Genomic DNA, 11,455 nt, shown 5'->3' with positions numbered 1-11,455 from the left:
TGTTTAGCTATGTAATCCTTTATTGCTACCTGGAAACTTTAACTGTGTCTTTTCAAGAGAAAAGCTTATCTTTACTAAAGGGGTAGTGAAGAGATCAAGTGTTATCAAGACACTTATCTCTTGTTCTTTCCAAACCTTAAGTGTAAAAGGTAAACATTTACCACTAGATTATTATTGCCTGTGTCTGTGTAGGCGAAAACAGGTCTGGATGTTGTTAGTATGCCAGTGGTATCTAACCATACACCTTTTCTTGTGCTGGGTTGCATGATACAAGTCAAGTATTGGCAGGGCAATAGTTGAAAAGAAGAGGCTATCTGAATTTCTGGAGGAAATAAGGTGATTAGGACCAGGGAAATGGGCAGTGGAAGTGATGGAGGTAGCATAAGGCCTTCCAAAGGGGTGTGTTAAATTGCAATTTAGCAAATAGCAGTAATTTTAAACACTTATAAGCTGTTGGCCAGTTATGTTTCAGACACGACCCAGTCAGCTTCTGCTGTGTACATCTTGCTTAGACATTGCATCCTTTCTTTTCAGACGTGTATTTTTTAATTGCTGTTCAAGTCTCATTCATGGGATGTGAATTACTGTACACATTATTCATAGACTAAAGCTGGCACAAAATGCTGTGGTATGTCCCTTCTATGCAACAAAAATTGCAGAGAATTTTGCAAAACTCAAGACTAAGAATAGATCCATAGTAAAACATGTGTGACTAGAGGAACCCATCAGGCAGGGGGTAGTAGCAGTGCTTCTGAAATAGCATTGTGTCTAGTAATTATTAGATTACTAGAGAGAGTAATTACTAGATTACTATTAGAACGAGAGCTTGGAGTGGTAAAACTGTCAATAAAGATCCTGTCTATAGTGTATGTCCCTCCCCATGGAAACACTAGTGTGTATGTCCTTCTTCTAGTATATTTTTGTCAGTGAAACTGACATCTGGTAAAAGATCTGAAGTGTCAGAAAAGAACAGTAATTTCTTGGTTAAAAAGAAAATGCTTATCCCTGTGTGATTGTGGTTTGTACTTTATTCCTGCTCTAAGATTTAAAAGATTTTTTTTCCATCTATAATTTTTAAATTATTATCTTTTGATGTATTGAGAAAGTCATAGAATTCCCGGACTCTTATTATCTGTTATTTACAATGTAAGACAATCTACAAAATACATTTTTGAAAGACAGAAATAAAGTGGGAGGCAAAGCTGCTCATCCTGTCTGGGTCTTCTTCTGAAATTTCTCCTAGTTTTTATTCTAAGTTGTAAAATAGTGCTCTTGCATAGGGCTCTTTGAATATAGCAAAGCAAAGTGCTTATATGCAACTGTACTCCAACCGTGTGAATGCCATTGAGAGTGTGTCTGGTGTTTCCCTGGGGCTGTCTACAGGTTTTTGGAGGCATGTAAGCAACAGGAGACCATAGGATTTGGACTGTGGTCCACGGTGGATCATTCTGTATTGCTGTATTTGACAGGTTTTTCTGTCAACCCCTGTCTATGAGCTTTTGTGCATTTGTGTCTGTGAGAGAAAGATATCCTTGGTAATAGGTATTTACAGTTGTTCTGTGTTAGTCTACTGACCCAAGACCTCTGGGAGGCTTAGGAGGAAGGGAAAACAAAAGTTCGTTCTGCCTTAAGCCTGAAAAAATATATGGATTTCTTTTTTCTAACTATAGAGCAGTCAAGTGCTTCTTCAAAGCGTGTGTCAAACCTCTAGATCAATACCTTGACCTATTTTGTGGTCTCCCAAGAGATAAGACTTCATACACAAACAAATGATGAGATCACATGTGAGATCACATGTTAAGTCACAGTCACTTGTAGTCCAAGTGCCAAAACTTCTGAGTATTTTTCTCTTAGAAGCAGGCATCAGAATGTCTTTTAATATACAACTGTTGTCTTATGTTCCAGAAAGTACTGTATTCAGCATCTGCTTTTCTTTCACTTTGTGGCTTGGGTTTAGCATTTTAACTGCAGTTGCTATGGAAGAGCTAGCCATGTTTATTGGGTCATGACAAACGGCAACAGCTGAAAGACAAATATTGTATTCTGTTTTAAGGATAAGGTGGGCCCTGAGCCAGAGATTAGCAGCTTCAGAATATAGCTAGCCACAAAGCTGGGTCCTCGGGTCCTGACGCACACTCTAGTTACTCAAGCAGAATGCTTAAATGTAGCTAATACTGTAAATATTTTCCCCATTACTATCTTGATTTCCTTCTGCTTGTTTAAAGGACACTGGCAGCTTGTTCATGTCCATGAATTAGTTTCTTATCAGCAAAAGAAAATACTGGATGAAAGTAATTAATTATGTATTTCATACATTGCCCTGACTGGACTATTTGCTTGGTTCTGTTCAGTGAATGTAGGGGTAAATGCACAGAATTGAGAAAACATTTGCAAAAACTGGCTGTATTGTGAAAAACAGTGAACTGCACCAAGGACAAAACTAGCAAGAAACCTAAGTAGGACAAACTTCACATTTTATCAACATGTAATAAATATAAATGAAATGGTAGATGTGAAAACTGTCAGATACGCATATCCACAAAGAGTCTTAAAACCAATATTCTTACATCCACTACTGCTATACTCCAGCACGTGGGGAGTTAATGTAGTTCATACCATAGCTGGGAATTTTTTTTCTTGATGTTTGCTGGTACTGTGGAAATCCAGGTCAAAATTCCTCCATGGCTTTTCAAAGGGTAATCCTCATTCTACAATGTGAAGACAGGTAAATAATGGTTTTTACAGGTAATGCTTTGAAATGTGAGTAAACTCTCCTAACAAAAATCTCTCTGGAAATAAGGACCTGGAAACAGTTTTGCTTGCAATCGTTACCACCAACTCCCTCCAGCCAAAAAAAATCACCTAACAAACCAAACACTGAAACCCCTGAAAACTAAAAAGTATTCAGAAATGCAAAAAAATAGTCAGGTACCTAAGACTGGGTTTTTTTTCCCACCTCCTGCCTGTCCGTTGCATTTCAGCAATTTCTGGTTTAGCACTTCTCAGAGCTTAAAAGTAACTTGCTAGTCGTCTCACTTGAGGGAACGCCAGAATGTTTAAAGTCAGGATCTTCTAACCAACTCCAGTCCATGTGCTGTGGGAGCTGTTAGCTAACATAAAGTTTTATGGCCTGATGCAGGAGACCTTTTCATCTTTGGAAGTTCTGTATTTCAATAATGATGTCAGGATGCTGAGGTCTTTTTGTAGACCTCTGGATAAGGCAAGAGCCAGAGTGTGAGAGCTTGAACGGAATAAAACAGAATTGCAGTATTTTTCAGTAGTAAATTGTTTCATATTCCATGGGTATCTGCTTCCTTTCAATAGTACTTTTGCCTCTGGAGCTGACAGGAACAGAAGGAGTGGTAGAACAGGAGGGAAAAGTAGGATGGGTCACTGCTATAGGGGGGGTTGAGCGAGCGGCTGCATGGTTCTTAATTTCCAGCTGGGCTTAAAACCAGGACAGTCAAATTTCCATCTGGGTTTAGAACCATGCCCTTCAGGGTGGGCAGGCCTATAGAGCATGGAGAATTTCTTTGGGCTTGCCATAGATATTTGTATCTTCCCTTGTTGATCACACTCTTTTTTTCTTTTTAGTCTAGTCTGATTGTAATAGTTACCTTCCTAAGGCTTTCCTGGGGACCTATCATTCATGGAAGCACAGGATGTGGGTGGTGAAGGAAGAAGGTTGACAAGGCTGGCTCCATAAAATGGCCAGGTATCCTGTTTCTAGGGCCTGAAACAGTTCTCCCTGGTCTTGTCTGCCTCATAGCAGTGTATTTGGGGTATCATTCTCCACTGGTAACCACTGCACCTCTCTGATTTTGGTGTGTTTTGTTGCGGTTTTAGGGGGTTTTTTTTTGTTTGTTTGTTTGTTCGGTTTGGATTCTTTTTTTTGTTTGTTTGTTTTTGGGGGTTTTTTTTTTGAGTGGAGGGGGTTGAAACATCTGCTGTTTTCGTATCTGAGGTACAGGCTATATCTGTGAAGGTATGTCTATAAGTGACACAACTTACTTTAATTTAGTGGTGGTTTTCCCCCCTTGCATTAAAGCAACGGTCAAGACCTTAAAGGACCAAGGCTATCTTCATGAATGCTGTACAAATAAGTTGCAGGTTTTCTGTCTTGAGGATTCTTGTCTCAAAGCTTGCACTGTTTGGGACCCTACAATGAAATAGATAAACAAAGGAAGTGTGTGTTGCAAAGAACAGAGAAAGTTTGGATAGTTAGCAGTAATTTCAGGGTACTGTCCACAGAATTTAACAGTGATGTGTGCAACTGAAAAGTCAGTTTTCTGTAACAGCTTAAACCCCAGAAGTTTTGTAATTAAAGCTGTGATCAGAAATTATTATCTGATGCTGATGTAGGTTTGGGCCAATTTCTTTCTTTGACCACTCTTCTTTAAACTCCTTCTGACTGAAATGGTAGGTACAAAAATTTTGTACCCCTCTGTAGTAGTATGCTTGTTTCAGAATGTAAGTATGGATTGGTGGCTAGCAGAGGGTTTTTTTGTGTGTCCTGGGTGTTTCCCTGTGGTTTTGATGGCATATGACTTTCATACTTTCTGCTTCAGATTGTGTTGTGTGCTGCTTTATGTCTCGTACCTCAGAGCTGGCTGCAGGAGCAGATGAAATGAATCTATAAATAGTTCCTTGAACTCTTCCATGGCATATAAATATTGCTCCCTACTACCCCAGACGTACTGGGCACATTCATTTGTCCTCTTTTATGGTGTAAGGAGGGAAGGGCTCATTCTCACCTGTTCAAACACTTCCAGTTACGTGTGAAAAAACCCCTATCTATAACAGATGAATCTGTGGTAGTGTAAGAAAAGCCTCTGGTGGGTATTAAACCAGCTGGTATTTGTACATGTTTCACATTACAGTTTGGAGCACTAACCCAGGGAAGCATGAGTTGGGTCACTGCATGCTTGGGGTTTATCTAGCAAATCACAGAGACAGAAGCAGTGCAATGACCCACTTAGAACAACATGTTCAGTTTCCTCAGCGTTCCCCATCCGCAGCGCTGGTTTCGCTTGTAGGCTTAACTCAAGGGTGAGGGAAAAAAATCTCAGTGCAAATGACTGAAGGCTTGATTATTTTAATAGAGCAGTTTATTTCTTTGGTTCTTAAGTGGCACTTGTAGAAAGTCTTGAGATAAAATTACTCCATTTTATATTAATGTAAGATGGCCAAAACAATCTGAAAGGAGCAGATCCTTTAAGATATTTAAATAACAAGTCTTCCAGTCACTTGGAGCTGGAGCTCGGCCCCCAAAGTGGACACACGTGAATACTGGGCCCTCTCTTGCAAAGGGAAACATGGGCTTGTGAGAGAGAAGAGAAATCCCTCCTTTTGGAGGCAAGTATCAAGAGCTACTGCATGTAATTTTCTGGTAATTCTTTACTGGTAGAAATAAATAATTAGATTATTCTTGGGATGTTTTTAAAGTGGTTTACTCATTTATCTGATGGATGGAAAATGTAGGAGGATTACTTTGCTATTCGTTTATGTGGGTGATGAAATAATGGCTTCTAAGTTTGTTATTTGTGTGGGCAGCAAGAAACACAAATTTTTCAGATGTGAGTGTCTGTACTGAGGATAGCAACGCATTTCTGGTTGTCAGTCAACACTTCCCCCCCCTCCCTGCCCTGGTGTCACTTGTGATGTAATGCCATTCTGATGTAATGGAACCCTCTGTGCTCCTGATTTGTAATTAGATGTGACATCATGATACAAAGGTTTCTCAAAAAATTGGTATGGGATAGTTGTTATAGGCATTAAAGCTATTTTAATAAGAATGATTTCTACTTTTTTGTAGCATAAAACAACCTTTTACCACAAAACTTTGCTCCATTGTGACCCAAGGAAACAAAACTTAAATATCAAAAGACATATTTCTTAATACATATATTAGGAATGGGATTCTTATTGATACAAATGAAACAGGAGCTGGGAATCCTGGGTGCAGCTGCACAGTGTAACTGTTTACAGCACATTTGCACTAGAAGTTTTACCTGCTGGATTGTTCAGGTTCTTCCCTGGTTTCATCACCCCATATTAACTAGAAGCTTCTGCTATTTTTTTTTTTTTTGTTTGTTTGTTTCAGAGGTGACACAAAACCCATATATGAGAGCCTAGCAGTCACTAGTATCACCTTCTTTGGCCTAAATTGTTTCTGACTCAGGGAAGTGCAAGCAAGAATTAATTCATTCTTTTGTTTCAGTGGATTTCTGTGATATTCTGCATAGATATGTGTAAAAATATTTTTAATTTTCAAAGGACTATGACTTCACTATGTTGATGAGAACAATAGATTCTATTGGGCAATTTTTAGCGAGGACTTGGGAGCTTAACTATCTGGCCATTACAGGAGGGATAAAAGTAAAATGGCTTTTTTTTTCATCTAGTCAACTAAATGGCATGGTGTTGATTGATTATCCATAAAGTTGCAGAAGAAAGTCTTATTAAATTCAGCATCCCTATTTACTGTGTACAGATAAGGTGCCAATTTCCATTGTGTTGGTCTGGCAGTTCCCCGTTCTGTAGAATGGATAGATTCAGGTATTGGTCTGATTGATATTTGCTGGTTGTATCAAGGGCTTCTGATGGATAAAACCGTTTTTGAAAAAAACCTGATTTTTTTTGAAGCTGACTTGTCAGTTAGGTACTAAAAATGGGAGCTATCTGCTCAGCTCTGTTTGGGGTAGCAGTTAAAGAAGTGTTTTCTGGTCTCTGCATGCACTCATACTTTTCAATACAATAAAACCAACCCAAACTGGACATTCAGTTGCTCTCATGCTTCTCTCTTGTGCAATTTTAGTTTCAAGTTAACACAGAAATTATTACCAATCCTGTGGGATCTGTTGAATTCAAAGGAGTTTGCTTTTAACTGGAGCAAAGGCAGGGTTTCACCCTGTAACTATTAATGCTGTAAGGGACTATACTTAGCAATGACCTAAGGTCTTTCTAGAGCTACTGACTTCATGTTTCCAGCTTCCCATGGGCTCATGCACTGCTTTTTCAAATGCACAGGAAGCACCTCGTGTTCCTGTCGGGGTTCTGTATATCAGCATTTAAAAGGCAACTAGTAAATACCAGGCATCGCAGAATGACACCGTGCTTTGCTTTGGCGCGGGTGACAGAATGTGAGACCTGCTAGGGTGACCCTTTGCTTAGTTTGGGATATAGATCACTACTCTGAACTGCTCATGCATTAGTCTCCCTGGCTTGTTGGTATGTTATGGGCTTTCTTGTTTTAGGAATTCTTCGCCTCGACAGCAAATATATTCACTGCAGGGTAGGCACTGAGATCAACTGGGTTTTCGGGATGCTGTGGTTACATTACCTATTTGTCTGTAATGTAGTGCAACTCTGCAACAGACTTGATTTTATTGCACTGGCACTGACTTTCCTTAGCCTGCAAACCCAGCTGCCAACTCATTAAAAGAAAATTCTAATAGAAATTAAAAATATAAAATAGCATTAAAAGAAATTTCTAATAGAAATCAAGAAGCATGCTACGTATGCTGACAAGAGAAAAGGAAGTTGGTTTGATAAATAATTTTCCAGAAAAATCAGTGAATGTCTGAGGCTTTTAATTGATCTTTTTTCATCTTTTCCTAGATATTAACTGGCTGGCCTCTAATTCTCCAGGTCTCTCTTGCTCTGGCTTTTAGGACAAAGCACCACCTAGTCCTGTAGGGTGTCCTTCATGATTTTATAGGGGCTTATACAAGGAAACAAAAAAAATCCTTTGTTTGTTCCTTAAATAGTGTAGTTGGGATTTTAGCAGAATTGAGTATGTTTGGTTTACCTGGATATACTTAAATATTTCTTTACGTTTTAACTAAAACGTTAAGACTACAATCTTCTCCTGAAGTGTCGACGACTTGCTATTCTCACTACAATGGCCTACATTTTCCCCTTTTTCATTCACTTTGCAATTAGCAGAGGATTCGATTTTACCCCTTAACCACTCAGACCCTTAACTATCCAGAATTTCCTTATGTTAGTGGGCCTATACTAACCAGCTGGTGTAATTAGTTTTTATAGAAGTCTAGTTTTTATAGAAGACTGTTTTCCAGCTCAGCAATTGTAAAGACAAAACAGCATAAATCAGACTTGAGGAAATGGATTAGTCCTGTCCAAATGCGGGTTGCTGTTGTACTGGATTCTCTAGTGGTAGAAGTCCACCATGTGCAGCATTTGGGAAGAAGCAGCCTGGCAGGAATGGCCAGTGTGGCATGCTGAAGGGCTACTCTGAGGCGCCAGCGGTAACTGTGCTACCAGGCAGAGAAAAAAATTCAACAAAAAACCCAACACAATCCCCACCCAAAACCCAGAACCTGCTTTGCTTCTTGTTCCAAGTTTTTTTTGGACAATTTTTCCTTGCCAGACAGAGATGTTTCAAGTGTAAAATGTTCCTCAAAATACCAGTGGTTTCCTTAATTTTCGTTCCTATGCTGTCATTTTACGTGGGAGTTCTCATTTTGGTTTTGTTGAAGAATTAGGAGGTAGGAACTTTTGGCATGTATAAAGGGTTTACCATTGTGTGTTTTATCTTTGTGCTTCTGTGTGAAGGGTGGTTCTGGCAAGAGAAAAATCATCTCAAATTGGCACACTCTATGCAGGAAGTCCCTAACGTTGCATTCAGGTGTTTCAGGGATGACACAGAAGTGGACCAACTGAGAGCTGTGTGGGCAATGCCAGTTGCCCATATACCTAACTGGTGTATGCTTGATGGGGGTGTGTGTGTGTGTAAGTAAAGGTGTAACTATTTGCATATAAGCTTGAAGAGTTAAGCGCTTTGCAATACTTAAGTGGTAAGTTACACGTATTTGGAAAAATGAGGGGGAAACAGTTTTGTACTCCAAGCAAAATTTATTAGAAGTCTATTCAAGAAAAAAAAACCACAGAGACCTTTTGCTTGTAGGAATTCAAAGTCAGTTACCTGAAAGCCAGGTATGAAAAACCTGCATTTTTCTAAAATCAGATACAGAGTAGAAACAGTACTTTTTAAATATCACAGGCAACAGATATTTAAGTCTTCAATCATAAATGGCATCAAAGATAGTATTAATCTCACAGCAAAGCTGCATGCAGACCTAGTTTAAAATTGAAAGCCTTTGAATATAAAGCTTTTGCCATGAAATCTGCAATAATAAAGGTATGCTGCACAAAGATGTTTCTTTACCTTTGCCTTAATGACCTTTCTCAGTAATAAAGACATATGTACATTTAGATTTGGCTGGTAAACCATATTTTAATTAATAAAATTTTGCATAAAATGCTATCTTACAGAATTGCACTATCCAGATGTGCTTATGGTAAACAGAGCAAGAAAAGAAAAACACATTGAAATGTTCTGTATGTGAAGAGGGCAAATAAGAAACTTAATTTTTTAAAAATCAACAACCAAATAGCTCTGTACAAAAAAGCAAACTTATGTACAAAATGCTACAGAGACTACATACATTTTGATAATTTTGATCCTTTACCCATGAAAAATGCAGCAGAAGCTTTTGCCATCTATAAGGTGCCAAAGAAACCAGATCTGAATTTTTGTTTTTATAAAGCCATAGCCATTATCATACTGTGCCTTAATGTCACTTGCTATTTATGCTTACCTTTGCTTATGGAAAATGTATGTTTTCAAACACTTGTTTCATTCAGAAAAAAAAACAACCCAACACCTCTAAAATATATCGGTTTTAATACTTGTGACTTTTTGTTCTGTCTAAATTCCTAAAAAGAATGTGTAACTTGGGTTTCATTAACATACATACACATATATAGTGAAATAAATCAGTACATGATGCTTGTGAATATTTTTCAGGTGGCTATGTTAGGAAAGAAAAAAACCAAAACCCAACAACCCTTTGCACTAACACTGTTTACTTCCTGCTTCTTTAAATTCCTGATAAGTAAAAACACTAACCTCTTAAACTTCATGTTGCTTACTATTACAACATTTTGATTACAATCACTTAATATCAGACATCAGTAGCACATTATTATTGTCTATGCTTACAGCATTGTCTGTCTCTTCCTTAAGTCCTCTTTCCCAGGTCTTTGTGCCTTTTGCACTTCTTACCTTTTAACAGAAAACACTACAGGTTTACTACAGCTTTTCATTAGGGAAAAAAAGAAAAAAGATTTAGCCAATACCATTGCACCCATTCAGAACACTTGCAGTTCTTCCATTTTTCACTTTGCTTGCTTGAGATTTTACAATCACTGTGCATTTGTTACAGCATACAAGTGCAGGCAAAAAAATCTATATTATAGTTTGTCATACATTGTAAACCAGTACAATAGGCAAACCCGTGACACAGCAATGTGGAAGCAACAAATGCTGCCAAGCTAATAAGAATGTGTAAAATCAATTTTTTAAAAAATAGTAAACAGCAACTTTCCCCTGTATTACATGCATGCTGAAAAAAATCCCACCAGACTTCATGGTAGTACCACAAATGTTCAAACCAAGAATACTTTTTCCCCCTTCCCCCCCTAACCCCCATGGCAACTCATCTGTGTACCTGTCATCAGGCTTTTCCTATTGTGTTTCACATGAAAAGACTTTAAAGCAGGGAGTATTTCAATGTTGAAATGATTCCTCTTGTCTCAGAAAAGCTTAGTTATTCACACTGTGGTCGTTGCTGTAATACTGCTGGAACGGTTTGGCGGGTGGGATGGGATGTGGATGAACTAGATGGCCTCTATCTGAGACTGCAAGCAAGAAAACAGAAGGCCAGCGTAGCATGTTTTCTAGCAGCTTTATGCAGATGTGTTGCAGAGATGCAGCATAAATAAGTAGAAAAAAAAATTTCACAGCCTCTTGACATAGTTTCCAGGGAAAGTACCAAAGAATTTGGTTCTTCTTGAGGTTCCTGAAATTAGAAGCAATAGATGAAAGATGGGAATAACAACAGAAAATCACTATGTAAGCATGGCCTTAAAATTTTTATGTTTAATATTGCACAAACAGAAAGTTCTACAGTTCCTTGCACTATATAATTTTATTTGTGAGGTTTAATAAAGTATAACTGCAGGAAGCAAAACGCAAATGAAGAGGCATATTTGATTAAATTGTTAGGTCTGATTAAAAGCTGTGCTAAAATTCTTGGTACAGAGAAATAATTTAATTTCAACAACATCAAGTCTATTGAAATAATTTGAATTTTTGAAGTATTAAGGACTAGTCAGATGATTAAGTTAGCTGTTGTGTGCATGAGGGTTTATGAAATGATTAAGCCACCTTATCTAGGCCTGGTTATGAAATTGTTGTTTGTTCAGTAATACTTGGGTTTCACAAGTGGTCAGTGCTGTACATGTATTTGTGTAAGTTTTAAGTTACCTGGCCTTTATAAAGAGAGAAGTAATACACAGTCCCTTCTGTGTCACAAATGACAACAATGCTATACAACAATCTGGAGGTATGTGCCAATTTGCATCTATC

The 11,455-nt window shown here is 38.1% G+C and overlaps 1 protein-coding gene across 44 annotated transcripts in view; it reads right to left on the bottom strand.

Moving 5' to 3' along the window:
* Nucleotides 1-8,857: 8,857 nt before the first annotated feature.
* The window catches only part of SORBS2 (sorbin and SH3 domain containing 2), a 208,093-nt gene continuing 205,495 nt past the window's right edge, over nucleotides 8,858-11,455 (bottom strand). For all 44 annotated transcript variants that reach the window (XM_048305280.1, XM_048305281.1, XM_048305286.1 and 41 more), the window contains one exon: nucleotides 8,858-10,886. In XM_048305280.1, coding sequence (XP_048161237.1) covers nucleotides 10,825-10,886 — 62 coding nt within the window. In that variant the 3' untranslated portion in view covers nucleotides 8,858-10,824. The remainder of the gene's footprint in view (nucleotides 10,887-11,455) is intronic.

The sequence above is a fragment of the Corvus hawaiiensis genome, chromosome 5, assembly GCF_020740725.1.
Source record: "Corvus hawaiiensis isolate bCorHaw1 chromosome 5, bCorHaw1.pri.cur, whole genome shotgun sequence".
In the NCBI taxonomy this organism is placed as follows: Eukaryota; Metazoa; Chordata; class Aves; order Passeriformes; family Corvidae; genus Corvus; species Corvus hawaiiensis.
The sequence above is the reverse complement of the archived record's forward strand: the minus strand, read 5'-3'. Positions and strand labels throughout refer to the sequence as shown.